We start from the raw sequence: 20,715 nt of genomic DNA, 5'->3' as shown, positions 1-20,715 counted from the left end.
GGGAGTATGCTAAACGCCTTCTAATTGTAATTATTCAAGAGTGAGTTCCTTTAAAATATTACTATCTTAAAGCATTACACCACACAAACTGGGTGTTTGTTCAAGTTGAGATGCAGGCACGGCTGGTTTGGGGTGCACAAGGCATGTCAGCTTTGATTTGAGCTTTAAATCCGGGCTCTGCTCTGCCCAGGAGTTTGCAGTGTGGTCCCAGCAGTTCCTCTAATGCTAAAAATCACAGCTCAGGCAAAGTACTTATGAATGTACAAAATGCACGGTATTATTGAAATTTTAAAAATCAATTAAAGCTTTTTTGTAATTGCCCACAGATACTGCATGCTCTGGTTGAATGGCAGTGGGTAATTTGTAAACTGGTTAGGTTCATTGTTGGCCATCTCTTAGAATTGATTGTCCTTTAATTAACTTATCTCTATCATGCATGTAATGTGATTCCCAATAAAAATTACAGAATTTTAATTGAAATTGAAAAGTTCTGAAAGGTAGAAATATAAATAATATATATTATATATATACATACTCCAACTTGCATGGACGTTCTGAAGAGACTTTAATAACAAGGCAGGTTTTCCATGTGATTTAATTACCAATAGACTTAACTGAGTATTTAGATTAGAAGAGTATAATCTGGTATATTTAATAAAGAAAGGCTTTACATCTTTATGTCCTTATTGATTTGCCAATACCATTTAATGAGTGTCAGTTCACAAAAGTTACATTAGTTGAAATACATCTTTGGGTTTGTTCCATGTAGCTTTATTTTGGAAATGCAACCACTTGAAGAAAATGCTGAGCATAATTTAAAGTTAATTAGAATAAAATATTGCTCTGAAGTGTACATGAAGAAATGCAAAATGGCAGCATGCATTCAATTATCCTGCATAATCCAGTTATTCTGTATAATTCCAGGAAAATTAATTTCTTTTCAGTAATCCTGGTATTTTCTTATGTTTGCTAAACAAACGTGCTGCACGCGTTTATTTATGCTTTTATTTTTAGTTTACATACATTGAAATTTTTTTTCAGATTGTTCTTAACTCAGTTTTCAGTATTTTTATTGAACTGTGACAGAGTAAGCTTGAATTGTTCTGCTGTTGGTTCTTTGGTTTCTATTGCTATTCCTTTATGGAATCAGTGCAGTAACTGGTACAAAGGGCACAAGGGCTTAAAATATCTAATCACATAAATCACATTGCTCTTCATTTCAGTGAAGTGAAGCCTGTTAGGAAATACCAGGTTTGGCTCTTTGTTAGTAATAATAATAATAATAATAATAATAATAATAATAATAATAATAATATTTTTTGAAGCATATAATCTGCATCTTTGTCTCTAGCTGAACTGGCAGCGTACAGAGCAGGACAGTGCAGTCACTGGGTCAATTTTGTTTGCTCAGTCAGTCCAGTGACATGTACAAGGTTTAACACAAAGTCTCTGTATTAGCAGCATCAAGTAAAAGAAAAAGAAAAGCTGGGAGAGAGACTTTCTGATTTTTACTGTCAAATATTTTGTATTAAATTGGAAAAATTAGAGATTGCTTTTCAAATATGGGCAATTCTCGTTGTATTTGTCACTCAGTATGTAATGATGGTGACACGAGTAAGCACTGAAAGTCTGAGGTTTTGATAGTGTTGTGCAGTGTTTTAGTGGGGTTTGGTGGTGTTTTGGTGGTGTTTGGTAGTATTACATAGTGTTTTGGTGGGGTTTGGTAGTATTATGTGGTGTTTGGTAGTGTTTTGTAGTGTTTAGTTGTGTTTGGTGGTGTTTAGTAGTGTTTGGTGGTGTTTTGGTAGTGTTTTGGTGGTTGGTAGTGTTTTGGTGGTGTTTTGTAGTGTTTAGTAGTGTTTGGTGATGTTTTGGTGGTGTTTTCAGAGGTTTCACACTTCTGCACGCTGCACAGAAGGCTGAGGAGGCAGGTGTGGGGAGGGTGTTCCCAAGGGGTTACAAGCACACCCTCTGGCATGCCCTGTGCTGGGGCACTCCAGGCTTCCCCTGTGCCTGTCAGGTCCCTGGTGCTGCTGTCACCAGCTCAGGTCCCCAGGAGCTGGGGGTGCTGTTCACACCTGAGCCAGCACATCCTGAGCCTGGCTGGAGCTGGAGCTGGAGCTGGAGCTGGAGCTGGAGCTGGAGCTGGAGCTGGCCCTGAGGGGCTGTGCAGGGACAGCCTCTGGCATGGCTGTGCCACCAGGGACAGCCTCTGGCATGGCTGTGTCACCATGGACAGCCTCTGGCATGGCTGTGCCACCAGGGACAGCCTCTGGCATGGCTGTGTCACCATGGACAGCCACTGGCATGGCTGTGCCACCAGGGACAGCCTCTGGCATGGCTGTGCAGGGACAGCCTCTGGCATGGCTGTGCCACCAGGGACAGCCTCTGGCATGGCTGTGCCACCAGGGACAGCCTCTGGCATGGCTGTGCAGGGACAGCCTCTGGCGTGGCTGTGTCACCAGGGTCGCACAGCCAGACCCAGCTCGGGCTCAGCCCTGGAGCAGAGCCAGCCCTGTGCTGCTGGCAGGCGCTCCCAACTCCGGCTCTGGCACCTGGGCAGTGCCAGGTGGGATCACAGCATCCCACAACAGCATCCCACAACAGTCTGTGTTGGAAAGCACCGTCCTGTTCCTGGCCCCTAGCACAGGCAGGCTAGTGCAGGCTGCCCAGAGCAAGGACTGAGGTGAGAAAGACTGGGTCTCCAAGGACATCAGCCTTGGAAGGCACCTTCGTTCTGGATACAGAAAACAGTGTACTGAAACAGGACTTTGTGCAGGGCAGTGTGCTGAGGGGTTCTACTTGACCTCATGGTTGAGTAGAATAATAACCATTGTGGAATCCTAAACCACACACTGCTACAAACCATGTACAAAAATAGTAGAGAGAGTAGAAAAAATGGTAACCTTGTGATTATTTTTTCTCACGTGGCATGTAGGCTTTGTGCTGGTTTCTGGCTTTGGCTCCTGATGGTCAGTGCTGTCCCCAGCAGCATTCCTGGACAGCAGCCTTGCTGCTGTAGGCACTGGATTTGCAGCTGTGTTACACTCCTGGCTCTGTGGCTGCCCAGGACTGTTGCAGAAGTACCAGGGTAACTAAGCCAAAGGCACCAGAGGGGTACAGCTGAAATTATTAATATTCCCAGCTTCTCCAGCAGATTGCCATAGCATTGTGTTTTCCTTCTTCATCTGTGCACGAACGAGAAACGATGATTTCAGTGTCCTCAAGGTTGATGCCCTTGCAAGAAGCTCTTCTGTTACTCAAATCTGTGACCCTCTTTTGAGGCTGCCTTGTTCTTCTGCAGTTCATCTTTGTTATGGTAATTTAAAAATTTAACAGGTTTATTAATCCTGCAGAATTTATTATAGTCAAACATGAGATATTATTAAGTTGCTATTGTACAGAGCATTTACCTTTGCTGTTGGAATGACTTGTCCTCTGCATTGGCAGACACAGAAACATTCATTTTGTTTCCTAATTAGGAGAGCTGCAATCAGGAACCATGACAGGGTTCAGCTCCTCAGTGTACAGCATGCCAGGTTCCATAGTGCAGGCTTTATAAAATTCTCTTTAATTCAAGAACAGAATATCATTAACTTTGTAAGTGGATGAATACAATGGACAAGCAATTTAATTAACTTCTAACATTGGATGTTGGACAGGAGACAAAATGAAATTATGCACATATTTCTTATGCAGGCAGTCAACCTTGAAAGGGGCTTGATTGTGATGGGTCAGACAAGGGGACAGCTTTGTCCAATTATTTGATGTTTAGTCCTAGAATATGAAATTTGAAATTTGGTACTTTGTAAATCAATCATCTCTTATTTTGAAGCAGCTACAAAGGTTCTCTGAGATACAAAACAACCACCAGTGACTGTGACACGCTAAATACAACCTTTTACCACATGGTACTTTCCTATTTGTAGATGACCTGTATAATGCTAAATGAAATGGGCATTTATGCCTCCTCATCAAATTGAATTTGTCATCTTGAGTGTATTATGTAAGAACATATCAATGAAATACTGTATTGATTTAAAGTTCTCAAAATTAAAATTATTTAGCATCAACTCAATGTAGTAGGAGTCACACAGCTTACCAGTTTCCCCCAAAATAATGTGCCTTTTTTTTACTAGAAGAAGCCTGTGGTGAAGTGTTGAACATCCATCCGTGAGCCTTTCCCTGTGCTCAGACTCCGCGCAGGCTGGCTCCCAGCTGCCGCAGCACTGCTGAGGGCACACCCTGTCAGTGTGGCAGTGCCAGCACTGTCCCCTGCACAGCAGCATGGGCTTCTGCTGATGCTGCTCTTCCTGCCAGCTGGCCCTGGCTGCAAAAATAAATGGGAAACAGCACGTACAATACACATGAAAAATAGTATTCTGCACTTGCAGATTACCTTCTGCAACCGGAGATTCAGGCTCTGTTTCTTGAAATTCAAGAACTGTTGCCACTATCCACATGATAAATCTGGATCTTTGGATAATCTTTTGAGCTTGTCAAGAATTTTTAACTTCCTGGGGGACAGTTTTGGTTCTCCATAAGATTCAACACTGAAATAACTGTGAGCATTTACCTGGGTATCTTTTGAGGAGAACTTATGCTTATCCCCTGCTGTGCTCACAGTTAGAAATTAGACTTTCTTTCTGTCCCTTCCCATCCCGAGGAGCTGGTGAATATTCTGAGCATGGCAGGGCGCTTGGCACTGGCTCCGAGGCCCTCGGGGCATCCTCAGCAGAGGTTTTGTCTCTCTGAGCCCTCTCAGCCCCTGCGGATGGCTGGGGCATGCAGAGCACGGCTCTGATCCTGTATTCCGCAGCCTCCCTCCTGCACTGGGGCACCGCCAAGCTGGGAGCCTCTTATCCTGATTGGGGCCTCCAGAGTGCTTGAGTAATAGAAATATTAAATAACAACGTGATTAATGACTTTGTGAAGGCTCTACTTTGCCTTCAGGAATATTGATAAGTGGCGCTTTTTATAAGTGCTCAGCACACATACACTTCCTTTAGCTTGCGTTGGTTCCTTGGGCTGGCACTAATCTCGGTTCTCAGAAAAGAACCTCTGTCTGATTTTTTTTAATTTAATTGATTTGTAATTAAAATATTAAATCTTTTTGTGAAATATGTCAGTATCAAAAGTGACATTAAATAATCTTTGTCCATGCATTAGGTTGCATATAGGTTATTCATTTACTCACTGGACATGTTTATATAAAGCTCAGAGATTTTGTATGTTAATTTTTCTCTTCTTAAATTAACTGGTCCCAAATAATGTTTTTAAATTGAGTATGGCTTTTAATTTGCTGTAACAAAATTATTAAGAGAAGGTAATAGAGGTGGATTATGTTAGCTGAAGATCCCTCATTTTTCTGTTAGTCTTCAGAATAGGAAAATTAAAACTCCTTTGGCTAAGTTTTTGTTCAGAAAATGTGCCATGCTGATTGCTGTTAGCAGAGACCTCTCTGGTATCTGTAATGATCAGGACTGTAAGCAAGTTCTTTTTTATGTTGATCTCTTGATTAAGCATTTAAATGACTTGGGATTTAAATATCTTAGAATTATTAGAATAGTTACTCCAGTCTGTGGTTAGACAAGTCTCAACCTTGAATTATATCTAAATGGATAAACCCATCTGAATATCCCAAAATCTTTGAAAGAGACTAGAAATAAACAGTACAAGATATAAGGCTATGTATGAACATTTATGGATGAGTTCTTTCCTCAATTACATTTAATTTGACTATTATAAAACCAAAACAAAAAAATTAGAATTTTTTTTTCATTATTTGTATTTTTTTAGTGGTAAATTTGTAGTGATTATCCCTCTTGTTGGTTCCACTGTTATTGGCCTCACACTTGCAAGGGCTGCTGTGAAGAAAAGAAGGAAGAGTGAGGAAGCAGTGCTAGATGTTGCAGGTATGTCTGCTGGTGCTCAACGACTGCACAGCAAAGATCGTGGCATTCAAATGAGTCAAGGACATCTGGAAACCACAGCGAGTGTTCTGGCAGCTCACTGGAGCTGGGAGCACGGGCAGTGAGAGGTGATTCACCTGGCACAGAGCAGTCCAGGGTGGAACTTCCCAGCCTCCTGCAGATGTGCAGCTGGACGAGTCGGTCTCAAAAATGGGCAGATCCATTAAATAAATGGGTTACAAATAAATTGAAATTTTTTAAGGCACAAGAACTTCTAAAGACAAAACCAGTATGTGGAAATTATTTTAGAAATGCAGAAGGATATTTGGCAGTATGGATCTAGTACACTTATAGTCAAGAAATTCCCAGGATTTAGAGACTCCTAGAGCTGGACACCCTTTTTATCCCTACCAGCTGCATGTGCTGCTTCTAGAATCTAATACTCCAGCAAAATTGTCTTAACTGGGAAGTGGGCACTGGAGACACTGCTAAAATACAGCTGCAGGTGGCTTCTTCACAACATGGGCATTACAAATAAAATAAATGTATTATTTATTTATGGACATTGTATGTTTAGATTATGATGCATAATACTGGCTTAGGCTTTATGGGGTAAGAGAATCTGCAGTGCCAGTCCTGCCACTGGTTTTATTCCTTCTGAGTGGACAGTTCCATTTGGTTTAATGAAAATATCACATGTAACTGAACACATGAATACAGACCAAGGTCTGTTTCAAGAGAGTTTTTAAAGTTTGTCAGTGAGTGTTTGGAGCCCACTCACTCTGACACTTTATTAAAGGTGTAATTACTCAAAGGCTGTTGAAATGCAGCTGATAGCTGTGTTTGCAGTGCAGAGCTGCAGGAGTGGGGTGTAATTGTTTGGAATGGTCGGATCGGGCTCCGTCTGTCTGCGCTTCAGGTGGAGCAGGGCTGTTCAGGCAGCCTCAATGGCACTTTAATTGTATGTGCTTTAGCTGATAACTCTAATTCAGGAAATGATAAATTGCTGGACACCTAATTTGTTTGCAAATAAGAAGTGATAGAGTATTTTATAATGACTTGATCAGTGTACCCAGCCTGGTTTTTTAACCTTGAATGGGTATTAGACGGTTGGTGTTAATTTGGCTGTAAGTGGGTTGAGTGTGTACAGAACCACAGGCAAAAACTGCACCATCCCTCGTGTGTACTTTGTCATTCACTGTTCAGGTGTGCTGGATCCAGCCTGTACCGCAGCCTGCCCTTCCTTTGTTTTTGGGAAAGTGGCAGTTGTATCAAAACGACGTTTTATGGCAAACTAGGGGCAGGTGATTTTACAAAGTGTTTCCAAACTGCCACAAAAATCCAAGGCAGCCATGGCTCGTTTCCGAGCAGAATTTTGGAGCTGTTTTGCTGTGGCTGTACCCTGTCAGGGTGCCTGCAGACCAGGTGCCCCCTCAGCTGAGGCCATGCTCAGGTACCCCCCAGTCCCTGGGAAGCAGGGTCTGGTCTGGGGCAGGGGAGCACCCACAGCCCAGCCAGGGCAAGCAGCCCCCGGGCTGGCCCAGGCCCCGCTCTCCTTTCTCCCATTCCAGGGTTGTCTGTTTGAAGTCTCTGGAACATCACTGTGCCATGAGTGAGCCCCGACTGGGAGTCTCCGTGGCAGCTGCAGGGTGACACTGCTGTCAGCCTGTCTGGGGTGGCAGCCCCACCAGTGCTGGGCTGGCCCTGAGTGAGAGGTGGCCACTCACAGACTCCATCTCGCTAATGGGAAACCAATGCCTGCGCTTGATGTTCGGGTTTATAAACATGTGAAATACTTTTTTAATTGTTGGTAACAAAGCAGGCACACAATCAATAGAGTCAGGCGTGCCAAACTCACTGTTGACATTCAGCAGAGCCAAAAAGGCTGGTAGGAGATAAGGGCTTCCTGTCAGCAGTGCTCGTGCTAATTCATATTCAGACATTGTCATGTTCCATGATAAATGAATTCCTTGAACTATATTGATATAGGAGGTTAAACATTGAAAAAGTTGGGCTGAACTTTGACTTTAAATATTCATTAAAGCTAATTATGGATTTTATGACTACATGAATTACAGTTTCTGTGTCATCATTGGCAATTTATTTTAAATATATTTAAAGCAATCTTTATATATTAACTGTCACATTTAGTGAGGTAATGCAGTAAATGTTTACTCTGTACAGTAATTAAACTTTTATTCATCTATTTCCTTTTTGCATTAAATATCCACAGTTGAAATGGTCGACTTTAAAAAGAAATTATGCCAATTAACTGTTTAAAAAAACCCTATAGCTATTAAAACCTTCAAATTTTTGTGGCAAAATTACTGTATAATTAAAGGAATAGTGCTTTTAATAATGCTGGATATGGAATCCATCAGAACCAATTGTTTCCCTTGCCATCAGCACTAGTTTTCCCAGATGAGCCTTTCTGTATGGATTAATGAAAGAAATCTCTAATACCATAATGAGTATCATTCTAGAACCTAATTAAATGCAGTGAATGTTCAACTTCAGTGTGCTAACAGGGAGAAGATGCCTGTTTTTTTCTCCACAATACTTTTCTGGGGAGATGTGGAGCTCTTCTAATGAATGTGCTCAGCTTAGATTCAGTGTGCTCTCTGTGTCCCCCGCTGCAGTACAGGTGTGCACGCAGGTGTGGTAGGAATGCTCAGGCACTTCTGTCAGTCCGGAAAAAGCATTCTGTTAACAGCAGCATTGCCTGAGATAAAACGTCTGGCCTTTCCCTGCGTCCTGAGCATTTCCATAAGGGCCATTCTCACAAAAGCCAGGATGTGTTTGCCTGTGTACTCTGCAGTTAGTGACCGTGATATCGAAAGCGGTCCCGCGAGTTTACAAAGGAAATTTTCCCTGCCGTGCGTACAGGATCTTGGGTGCTGGTCTGACTGATTTGAGGGGTGTTAAAGCCAAGCTGTTGGTTGTAGTGAACAGGGGACAGCAGAAGAATCAGTTTTATTGTCTTGTGTGTTTCTTAAGAACTTGGCCAAGCTACAAAGGAGTATTCATGACTGTGCCACCTGACTCTGTTTTGGCACTGAGTTACTGGTGGTGAATGTGTGGTACTTGCTCATGGCCACGGGTATTGCTCTGCAGTGCCCATGTACTTCTGGGCATAACTGGGCACCTCAGACTGTGATGGAGTCCTTTCTGTCTTGTCAGCTCCTGACTTTAGTAGTAAGGTATAAATCAAGGATTCATACAATCATGGTTTGGGTTGGCAGGGACCCCAAACCCCCCCAGTGCCACCCCTGCCATGGCAGGGACACCTCCCACTGTCCCAGGTGCTCCCAGCCCCAGTGTCCAGCCTGGCCTTGGGCACTGCTAGGGATGCAGGGGCAGCCCCAGCTGCTCTGGGCACCTGTGCCAGGGCTGCCCACCCTGCCAGGGAACAATTCCTGCCCAGTGCAGCTGGCTGATCAGTCCTGGCAATAACATGTGCTGTCCCTGTATCCCTGAGGCCAGCAGGCTGGGCAGGTCTAGAAGCTTCTGGTGGTACTGAGTACCATGACCTTGATATGGTTACACCCATGGGCTGCCAGGTTGGCCTGATGAGTTGGGGACTTTCTGACCTGAGCCTAACTGTGAGCCATCCATTCATTGCTTTGCCCTAAGGCTGCTGAAGTAGAACTCACAACTGGTCTGTGTTTGCAGACTGCTTGGAAAATCAAGCAGAGAACCTGTGGCTGCTGCCTGCACTTGATTCCAGTGAGACGTGGTGAGCAGAGCGTGTGCCATCCCCTGGGCAGGCCTTGGAGCTGCAGTGTCACCTGTCCGTCCAGCTGAGAGGTGCTGGGCTGTGTCTGAGCCCTGGCTCAGGAACTGGGCTGCTCTGGGTGCTGGGCATGAGAGCCTGCAGGCTGAGCTGCTCAGGGGCACGGCTGCAGGCGGTGCTTCGTCCCTGACGCCTGGGGAAATCAGCCCCAGTGGCCCCGGGTGTAATGGTCCAGGTTTCTGCTCCAGAGAGGCTGTCCTGGAGAGGGCTGCAATACCCTGGGTCTGCTGTGTGCTGTGGTGCAGCCACTGATGTCCCTGAAAGTGAGGAAGGGAGGACAGTGCACAGCATGGCCGCTGAGCTTCCATTTCAGTACAGGCACCTAATGGCAGGTGCTGTGGAATTTCTGCTAACCGCAGAAGTCATCCATCTCAGCAACCTTTCAAATGGAACAAATAATAGCTTTCTTTCCTTATGTTTGAGATATTTAAAAGTTAGGATGTTTGGGTGGTTTATAATCTGTAATGTGTTCCTGTGTTGTATCACTTAGATATTTTATGTGCTGCTGCACATAAAGTATTTTATGCACCAGGTCTGCTTTTTCCAAAGGATACTGAAATTGTAAATAAGAAAATAAAGCAAAGCTCTTCAACTTTAAATTAATCTCATTTACCTTTATTGTTAAACTGACATTTATGAGGAACAAATTGAATTAACATAATTGCCTCAACAAAAGGGCCTAAGCAGTAGGCCCTGGAAAGTTTTTTTAATATATTTCATTGTGTTAGGGCACAGAATTATAAGTGCACTCCATCATTTTTGCAAGTTTACATTTATGTACCTAAGCCTGATTAAGTCTATAATAATGCAGAAAATGGTGATAGCTGTAATTTCCACTCCATTATAGGTTTGATTCTTTTTAGTGGGGTGTTTGGAATTGCACAGTCCAGGCCAGTCTGAATGTTAGTGGTATCAGCTCCTGAAACTTGACAGAGTTACTTCATCACTGTCACAGATTCATTGTGCACGAGTAGTTGATACTCAGTGCCACAAGTGTACACTATCAAACTAAACTTCTGCTGCATAAGTCTTAAAAATTAGTTTTTAAAAATGAGATTAAAACTGTACAAAGTCAAGCAATGAACAAATTGTGACACTCAGAAATGAAGTTGTGGCTTAAGCATGAATGGCAGTACTGTTTTTAATAGAGTTATGACACCCTGAGTGAAAGGGGGTTTAGAGCATCTGGTTTTTTCTTGGTTTACTTTTTGTTATGCGATGTAGAGAAGCTTTGGAGTTCACAATCCTGTCACCTAGATTTAAATGGTCACCTGTTTTTAGTATTATTCATACCTGAATTCGATCGGTCACTATTTCCAATTACTTTTTTTCACTCAGTCATAAATTTCCGTCTCAGCTGAGGCATGGGGAATTCCAATGAAAATGAAGGGAAAAGGTTTCCAAGAGGGTGGTCAGAGACAGGAGCAGTAGCTCAGAAGGGAAGGCAGGACCTCTCCACCTCAGGAGAGTTCTGAGTCTCCTGTCAGTGCCCTGAGCAACCACACTGACAGGGCTTGCCCTGCACACCTCAGAGGTCCCTTCTCACAGGGTTCTGCTCTCCTGCATTGTGGGGAAAAAGGAAAAGCTCACTTAAAAACATCCCTTAGATGTTACAGGTAGGCTGGATTGCCATGTGTTACTCACATAGCCTAGGATTTCCCATTCCAGGATCCCTTTTTCATTTGCTTTTAAAATTTTCAGACAGGATGCATTTGGGATTATACTTTCCAGATGCTTGCCAAGGCTCTTTTCTTTTTCTTTTGAAGGCCATGTAAGAAAAAAAGCTTTATCCGTATACTGAGTTCTTAAAGAGTATTATTATATAGTAAATGTTACCTTTATGTATGTCAGATTATGCCCTACGCATTGAAGAAAGAGATGGGCCAGAAGGGAATATCAGCTGGCAATGTTTTTGCCTTGTACGAGGATTTATTTTCACCTGGCAAGGTGTCCTTGTTGCAGCACACTTAACCTTGAGTCCTTCCCAGGGATGTCTCCTGCAGTTCCTTGTTCACCTCCTCTGTGTTATAAAATAGACACCCAAAGGCCTGAAGGAATGTGCCTGGGTCGCAGGGACATGTACTCATCAATTAAACATGTGGCACTGCTTTCTGTTGGATGGACTAATATGCCAAGGAGATGGGCAGGACCTCCTGTTTGTGCTTTAGACAAACCAGAGAATGTCTAATGTCTGGATGTGCAGCATCTCATAAATAATGCAGCAGTCACCAGACCAAGCGCTGCTGTGCTGGGAGGGGCTTTGTTGTTGGAGAGGAAAAGATGTAATGAAACCAAATCATCCTTTTTGGTTAATGTGTTGCTTCTTTTATTCTTCTTAGTAAGAGTTTATCCAGTAACAGGCTGGGGTTTTTTCAGTTTCTTTTGGGTGCATCAGATGTATCTAAATGCTCATCAAGTTGTCCTTTTAATTTTTGTTGTTGTTTTGGTTTTTTTTTAAATATTCCAGCATAAAATCTATTTGCTCTGGTTTGGTTTTTTTCTTACTTGATTTTCATTTGCTCTCTTCTAATATGTAATTTTCCTCTCATTAACTGGGCAAAAGCAGTAAATGGCCTGTCTGTGGAGAAGACACAGCAAGCAGCCAGCTCACAGTCTGTGTGTGTGTCCCATGGCAAAGCTCCCATGAGAGCAGGGGAGGGACTGTGAGCCCACGGGTGGAGAAGGGCACGGGAGAAGGGGCCTGGGGCAGGAAGGCAAAGGGGGGCTGTCCCTGTTGAGGAACTATTTAACTTTCAGGGTAGGGAAAAACCACATCAGGCTGCGCTGGGAGGTCGTGGAGCTTCTTCTGCACAGGCTTTAGGTGCAAGTTAGAAAACTTCAAAATTGCCCTCGTTTCCTGTACCACATGCTCTAAAAGCTTTGGTTTTGCTTTGAAAGTGAAGAAGAAATGGTGAGGTTTTTATAACAGAATTGAGGGTCTGTTCTGGGGGCTCAGAAAGGCATCTGTCTGTGTCACCTACCACATCCATCTGGTGCTTCAGTGTACACCTGGCAGTGCCTTACCACAGTCAGTCAGCTGCTAGAGGTCATCTTTATAATGACTCATGAAATCTCAGAGAAGCAACAAAAGAAATTAAAATTTTTATAGATCTTAGAAAATGTAAACATTGGTTTATTTATTAGTATTTAATTTCTTGAGTTTGGGTTTTTTTGTGGTTGTAAAGCCTGATGCTCTTTTGGGTTTTGTTAGCCAAAGTACATATTATTATAATTCCATGTTTTATTGGGTTTTTTTTTTTTACAGGCTCTAGGAAGTTTTTACTTTCTTCATGAATCTTTGAAAAACATCTACCAGTTTGATTTTAAAGGTAAGCAAAGGCATTAAATGTTTTAATGGTTAGTTGGCTTTATACATCAAGGCAGCTTTTCCATCCTCTTTTCTGGTGGTGGTACCTGGCAATGTTTTCGTGTTATGCAGGCTCCTGTAAAATGCAGGCAGGTCCCTTGGTGACAGGTGTTGTAAAATGCAGGCAGGTCCCTTGGTGACAGGTGTTGCTTTTCTTACCTTTTATAGACCTTTTAGAAGAAGTCAATGGACCAGCCACAGGCTGCAAGCCAGAGCATTAATCATTCCCATGCACCTTTAGGTCCATAGTGATCCCTGGGGATTTCAGAAGAACTGTGAATGGCCACAAGGTTCTTCCATGTAGATCAGATACAGGACCAAGACCTTAACTGTCCAGCAGTGATGGCCATTTTGCAAAGCAGCTGAGGTAGATTTATGGCTTAAATTACTTGGGAGCAGAGCAGGTCAGTAGGAGGGTGGCACTGTTTAACCCACAATGATCCCTCAGGTTGGAGGTCTTGCTGTGTCTCACAAGTTTGAAAGTATAGCTGGGCTATATACATTAAATATTAGAAATATCATAGAAAATTATTGAATGCTTCCTGAGGTGAATATAGAAAAGATTATATAGAATTTATGTTCTTTCAGTTGAGAACTGTATCTCTTTAATACAAAAATATCCTGAGCTTCATTTAGCTTACTGAGCTGACTCACATTAATACTATGTCTAGCATCCCATTAATGTGAGACACTGTTGAAATGGTAGTGACTATGGACTGAACTAATTGTCATCATTATATGGATTAATTATTTTTGTTCTCAGCAGATTCTCTCTGCTCACATAATTGAGGGTATAGGATCTTCCTGCCCTGAAATATTTGGACAGTAGTTCTGTGTGTACAATTCAAGACTTAGCCTCCATAAGTCCTCCTGTTAGCACTGGTTTCAGTGCTGAAGGAACATTTTTGCTGCAATATCACCAACAGAGTGATTTTATTTCTGACAAACCGTGTGGGAGCAGTGCACAGCGGAGCTGGCGCTCCTGAGAGCTCGCGCCTGGGCTCTGTCCCTGAGGAGAGCAGTTCTGCAGTGCTCAGGAATGGAGAGTGCACATGGGGGGGAGGCTGGGGGCAGCCCCCAGGCCCTGGGCGGGACCCTTTGCTGTCCTCTGCGAGGCTGTTTGTTCATTCTGCCCTGCAAATGGCTTTGTGTGCCAGTGATTTGGGAGCTGCCTCAGCACGCCTGAGCCCTCAGCTCCATCCCATCAGCCCCAGAGGAGCAGCAGCAGTTTCGCCCCAAGCTCCACCTGTAGGTCCCTCCCAGTGGTCACAGACGGGCGGTGTCCTGCTCCTGTGACAGGGAAATGACAGCTGCTTTAGCAAAAGAGGAGGTTTCTGCATTTATTAGTCCTTTGTTGGCACCTTATTTGCTACTGTACAGCTTTTAAAGAAAGTGTAAGAATTTTTAAAAAGTGAGAAAACAGAAGAAAAAACTATAGAGGAAAACAATTAATAGCAAAACAATAAACAGATGCTTGTTTCAGAAAAGAAATGCTTTAAATGGTTGCTGCTTTGTTTTGCATGGTAAAACCGTAGCAGAGCCAACTTACCAGTGTGAACCATGCTCATAAAGATGGGTGTGGCCCAAACATCATTTAGAAGGAAAAAACTCTTAATAAAAATCAAGGAAATGGGTGAATGAGTGTTGTAAGTCACACGCTGTTCTTGTCAGAGCAGAATCCATCTCCCAGCATAGGGTTTGTAAAGTATGACCCCAAAGGCTCCCATCTTTCAGGGGAAATGTAAAACTTGCCTCTTCTCTCATGACTACTGACGTTTTCACAGTGTATTAAGCTCTTAAATCAGAAGAAAAATCCAGATGGATACAAACATTCTCTGCACAAAAATCATTTTGAAATTCTGGTTCTACTCGAAAGTGTGCAAAAAATAGATGTTAATACACGATTCAGTATTCCTGGAACATCACTGTTGCTTTTCAAAATTCACTGCACAGTTGGATGTGACTGAATACAGACTGGAAAAAAAAGATTGTTGCTGTTTTTCAGATCTTAGGAAGACATATCTCCATTTTGAAAAAGGAATAGTTTTCTCTTGCAACCTCACATATTATATGCTATAGTGTAGGTCTGTTGAGCTGTTTTCACAGTGGTCAGAGGCCCAAAAATTTGCTTACAATTCAAACTAGTGCCAAGCTGACTGTTCTGAAGGGATGTCCTCTAAGAGAGGGGGTTTAGGCCAAGTTGACACTTGTATTTACAGAACGAATCTTGTTCGCAGTGGAGCGGGTGTTGGCTGCAGGCAGGCTGCGCTGCCCCGCACGCTCTGCTCGGCAGCGCTGTCACAGCGAGCCTCTGGCTCACGGGGGATGCAGAGCTGCCTCCTGTGCCAGCTGCTGCCTGTCCCTCAAGTTCTCCCAGCAGGTGCCTTCGGTCCTTGCACTTCTGCCAGGTCTTTTCTGTAACTCAGAAGGCATCAGGATCTCTTTGCTGACACTGTTAAACTTGCTGAAAGAGTCACATCCATCCACAGTTTACTTAGAATGATGCCAGTTTATCAGGATATTTGTTCAGTTGTCCCATGGGAGCCAGGCCTCAGAGGGGTTGGCACATAAAGAATGAAACTTTTTTTTTTCCCCAAAGACATTGGGCTGCATTACAGTAAATGCTTCCTCAGATATCCAGTAGGATTGAACAGTTTAGGAATCTTGATAATGCTTGGAGTTTTTCTCTTACACATTCCCAGCTGAAACTGACTCCAGCTGAGCAGGTCCAGGATAATGGCAGGGGAACATTAGCTGCCCGAGCTCCTGTGTCAGAGGAGTTAAACAAGTCAGGTTCTCACCCTAGATATGCCAGTACATTGTTCTCATCAGGTGAGAAACCAAGTATAAAGTGGATCAAGAAGGAGAACCTCTCATTCATGAGCTGAGTAGATCCATAGGAGCCATAGGAGTCTGTGTTGTTTCTGCCTATGATGAAATTGTTCATTAGAGACCTGGAAAGTGATGTGCATCACCACTGAATCTCTTGTACTAGTCCAACACCCATTCCAGGTGTAAAAATCCATGCCTCATGTGCTGATGGCCAGAAAGGGTTGTGATCAGATGGAGCCTGGGGGCTGCAGGGTCTCCGAGCAGCTGAGATGGGATTTGAGTGCAGGGGTGTACAGAGATCAGGCTCATGATTAGAGCTCCAACACTTCATGGGGCTCTGGGTCGTAGAAATGACAATATCATAACTGTGCAACTTCAAGGTGTCTGATATAAACAGGGTGTTTATTTTCCCCCAGAACAGTTCAGTGCTTGCACATTTTTTGTACGATCCTGTTGATTTACCAGCTGTTTTTCCAATGCTGCTGCTTTGCCAATAAGTGTGAGAAGATGCTCGTAATGTTGAAGTTATGTGTGCTAATTTTGGTTTATCTCTCTTCCTAGCTAAGAAGTATAAAAAGGTTACTGGGAAAGAAATCTACTCTGACACTTTAGAAAGCACACCCATGCTGGAAAAAGAGAAGTTTCCACAGGATTATTTCCCTGAGGTATGTACAGAACTGTGAAGCATTCCCAAATACCAGGTTTGATTCTGATTTCCTCTGACTACTCTTGGGCAGCTCCTCTCAGTGATAAGGGCGGAATGGAATCTTGGAATTTTGTCTGTTTCTTGACACCTGTAATCCATGTTTTAAGCCATGGCATGATGTACCAAAATCCAGTAAGAAATCCTCGTGAAGGGTGAGGACAGTGATGCAAAGACTGCTGTGTGCAGTGGAGCCCAGGCGCTGTGGCAGTGTGCCATGGCAGGGCTGTGGATCCTGCCAGCCCAGCCAGCACAGGGAGCCTGCCCTGCTGCAGGGACCCGAGCACACACTGACACTGTCCTCCAAGGCTGCCCTCACACCCCTTTGCACTTGCTCTCAGAAGAACTGGGGGTGCTCCACGTTTGAGATTGCTGGTCTTGTCAAAACAAGCAGAGCTGAGGGGTTTCTTGCACTGCACCTGAAAGTGCAGACTCTCTCTTCTTTGGTGTTTTCTTTAGTTTTCTCAATTTTAATTTCTTGAGAATATCTAGAACATGGGTGTTTAATGGTTAATGTTCTCCTCAAACCGAGTGAATAAATTGGTTGAACTGCTGTAACATTTGGGGATCAAACAGGCATGTCACTACTTCAATAAAAGGAAGAACTAAATAAACCCCTAAAATTAATTTAGAATTTGTAAATATACACACTTAGAGATATTTACACAGTGCTTGTGTGCTTGGCAGAGCATTGCATAAATAGTTATGGGATTGATAGGATGAAGGTTTTTCTTTTTCTTGACTTGGATACTAAATTATTTATTTTTATATCTCAGTACTGGAAGGAAAAGTGCCTTTGACATAATTTTGCAAAGCATTCAGTTCCTGTGAATAAACATGTCAGATAGTTTGAAGCTAAGTGTTAGATCACTCTGAGGGAGCTGGAGCCATTCCTCAGGTGTTTGTTTTCCCCTCTGTGGCAGTGAGCTGCAGCAGTGCTGTGCCAGGGCTGAGAGCTCTGCACAGCAGCTGAGTTCCTCACAGCCCCAGGACAAGCTGTGCCTTGCTCACTGACACCCGGGAGAACTATTTCCTCCTTTATTTACTTCACTGCTCTTGCTTCATTGTGATGCTGGCAAATCTGTAACTTGTTCAGCATTGTTTATTACCCCTCTTGCATCAATAATTCTTCACAGTCTCTTGGAGCAGCGGTCGAGTCTTAGGGCTCTCCCACACGGTTTTGTGGGGCAGGCATGGTGCTGAGGGATCAGGTGTTCTCCCTTCATTAGCAGCTGCAGCTCCTCCTCAATAACCCTCCTGTGCTGCTTTAGGGACAGGACCACGGGGGCTGCGGGGAACCCGAGGAGCTGCCTTTGGAGGCTGTGACACCCTCAAACTGCTCCCATGGGTTCCAGTGCCTTAAACAACTGTTCTGAGCAGAAACCTCTGTGGCTTGGTTGGCAGGGATAGTGTTTACCTGGAGGAGGAAAAGACAGGAAAAGAGAAAATCTGCAAATATATGCAATTAAGTAATGAACTAATCTCTGAAGCTCCTTGAAAGCTCAGTTCTGTTCCTGCCCCCAGCACAATTCCTGGGAATGCTGTTGCAGCCAGACCCATGGAGCAGGCTGGGGCCGTGCTGCTGCAGAGCTTTGCACAGAAGGAGAGGAAAGGGACACGGGCTCTGCAGGTCTGCAGGGACGTGAGGAACAGCAGCATCCTGAATTACTGCAGCTCTGGAGCCTCTCTGCTCCCCTGGCCTGCACCCTGGCATGTGCCAGCCCAGTATATTTTCATCTGACTTGAAAAGTTAGAAAGTAATTGCAATGGTTCTTAGACCATGCTGTTTTTCTGTGGAACTGGAGACCAAGAAGTGTCTGAAACACAGAGATGCAGCAAGAGCAAAAATCAACAGGGAGATATTTTGGTTCTCAGATGCATGTTTCTATATGTAAAGCTAAAATTAATTTGCTATCACGTTTTCTCTCTGGACAAATGTTAGTAATAGCAATTAAAAGGCCACAAAATAATATGTATTTTGGAAATTTGGGTTTACCCAGCAGAAAGCATGAGCAGCATATTTACCCAAACATTGCATTAACATGCTCTTGTGTGTTTTAGCCAGACCTTTCATATCACATCTGCAATTTTTTGTGTGGGAAATGGTTTAAGACTGATTTCTTTTATTGCAGCTGTTTAAGGATGATCTAAAAGTAATTACAGTGATTGAGGCATAATGCAATTCAAAATAATTACGGCCCACTGCATATAAAACTAACAAAACTTTCTGCTTTGATTTATGGGTCCTCTTGGCAAGGCATAAACCTCAAATGATGCCTCTGGGAGCAACACTCTAGATAATGTTAGGCCATTTTAAAAAAAGCAGATTTGTGTAGTCTATCAGGCCTGAGTAATTTTTTTTTCTCATAGTGAGAAATTGGTTGTTATCATAGATCACAGATACTGCTCAAAGCTCTTATGAAAGATGAATTAATTTCACTAATGCTTTAATGCAAACCTTTCATGGAGGAGGCTGTATGGTGATAACCTTACTGCGGTCTCTCCTTTCTCAATTATGATTTATGTTGTCTTTTAGTAGATGAAACTGCCTGTATTCACAATCCATCTGCTGGCTAAAGGAATCCTATTAACAGAGGATCTGAGAAGAGACTTAATAATATAAGGTGAAAGATGTGGTATCCCCTTTCTGGGACATGAAGTAGGATTTTTTTTTTCCTATTTTAAAATGTAGATCACTCTCTGAGAGCATAAGATGACCTATGTCATCTCCACCTGGTTTTATGTGGGCTTACAGATGGTATACCAGAGTGACTATTTGTTAAAGTAAAAATAAAGATTGTTGCTTTGGAATCTGCAATAAAAACAAATTTTTCTTTCCTCCTTCCCAAGCTATAACTCTTTTTTACATTCTGTTTCCAAACCTTTCTGCATTCCAAATACTTCATTTAGAAATACTAAAGCATATGCATGATCCAAAAGTACATGAGGCATGTTGTTCAGCTGCAGTGTGTACCCAAGGCTGAGGATGACTCTTCATGTCAGAGCTTTGAGCTCCAGCTCCTGGGCTGCACTAGGAGGCCTGAAGCCTGCTAACTTCTCTGTTCCTAATGTTAAATAGACAAGCTATTGATATGTGAATTATTTACTGAAGTGAAAGGAATTAAGTGTGTTCAAGTTATGAGTAGTTTGCAGGTTGGGATATATGCCAGTTGCACAATGAAACCAGTGTTATTTTACAGTTCAGAGTTCCTGCTTTATTCAGCCTCAGCTGTATGACCTTTTCCACTGTGGGCTTAAGCTCCTCCCTGGTCTCCTGGCTTCTCTCTGGGCCAGGTAAAAGGCCCAAACCCTCATGGCTCTGTCCACCAGTTGCTGCTTTTTGGCAGTGACTCAGTCTGGAGCGTCATGGAGCTGCTGACTTCAAGTAGTTGCTGAAGCAAGTGATCTAAGGGAAGAAAGGCAGTATTTTGAAGTAGGAACTACATTCTACATTGTTTTCATGGCAAGCTGCCATAATCCAGCTCTGTTTCCTGTGTAGAGAAACCCTGAGTGTGTCATGAGCAGGGGATGTGGAATCCTCTGTGAGGCTCTGAGGAGGAGGAGGAGGAGGAGGAGGAGTTCTCACCAGGGCAAGGAAGCCTTGTCAGTGCTGGGCATTGCTGCCAGTATTTGGCTGATTCCTGTTTCAGGTTTCCCTCTGAGCTGTGGTGTTCCTTTAAGGAGCTGCAATTACACTGCAGTCATCACCACTTTAATATGTCTTTCCTTCATGCCCTGCTTTGTATGGTTGAATAAACCCTTTCTGGGTCACTATTTAATTTGATATGGTCCCCCTCAGTAAAATGATGGAGAAAAGATGAATTAAGGCTCTGTGCTGGTCATTATCAATCATGGTTTGTGTGCATTACTTATTGCTCACAGTGCTTTTTGACATTAGCCCTCTCTAACCTCTCTCTTCATGTTAATGCTGCCTGGAGGTCCTTTCCCCCGATGTAGCAGGGGTTATTTATGTAGGTGGTGGTTCTGGGGGGTTTTAAAAGGTCAGCACAATCTCTTCAGGGACTCTATTCACAAAGGAAAAGCTGGCAGAATGTAACTGCCAGTTTTCAAATTGTGATTTTAAAAACAGTATTTTTTTGGTGAGGAC

The 20,715-nt window shown here is 43.3% G+C and overlaps 1 protein-coding gene across 3 annotated transcripts in view; it reads left to right on the top strand.

The window, feature by feature from the left end:
- The window catches only part of INPP5A (inositol polyphosphate-5-phosphatase A), a 186,143-nt gene that overhangs the window by 84,289 nt on the left and 81,139 nt on the right, over positions 1 to 20,715 (top strand). For all 3 annotated transcript variants that reach the window (XM_077182754.1, XM_054637446.2, XM_054637447.2), the window contains exons 5-6: positions 12,971 to 13,034; positions 16,466 to 16,569. In XM_077182754.1, the coding sequence (XP_077038869.1) occupies positions 12,971 to 13,034; positions 16,466 to 16,569 (168 nt within the window). The remainder of the gene's footprint in view (positions 1 to 12,970; positions 13,035 to 16,465; positions 16,570 to 20,715) is intronic.

This window comes from Agelaius phoeniceus, chromosome 9 (genome assembly GCF_051311805.1).
Source record: "Agelaius phoeniceus isolate bAgePho1 chromosome 9, bAgePho1.hap1, whole genome shotgun sequence".
Lineage (NCBI taxonomy): Eukaryota > Metazoa > Chordata > Aves > Passeriformes > Icteridae > Agelaius > Agelaius phoeniceus.
Note: the sequence above shows the minus strand (reverse complement) of the source record. Positions and strands in the feature narration are given on the sequence as shown.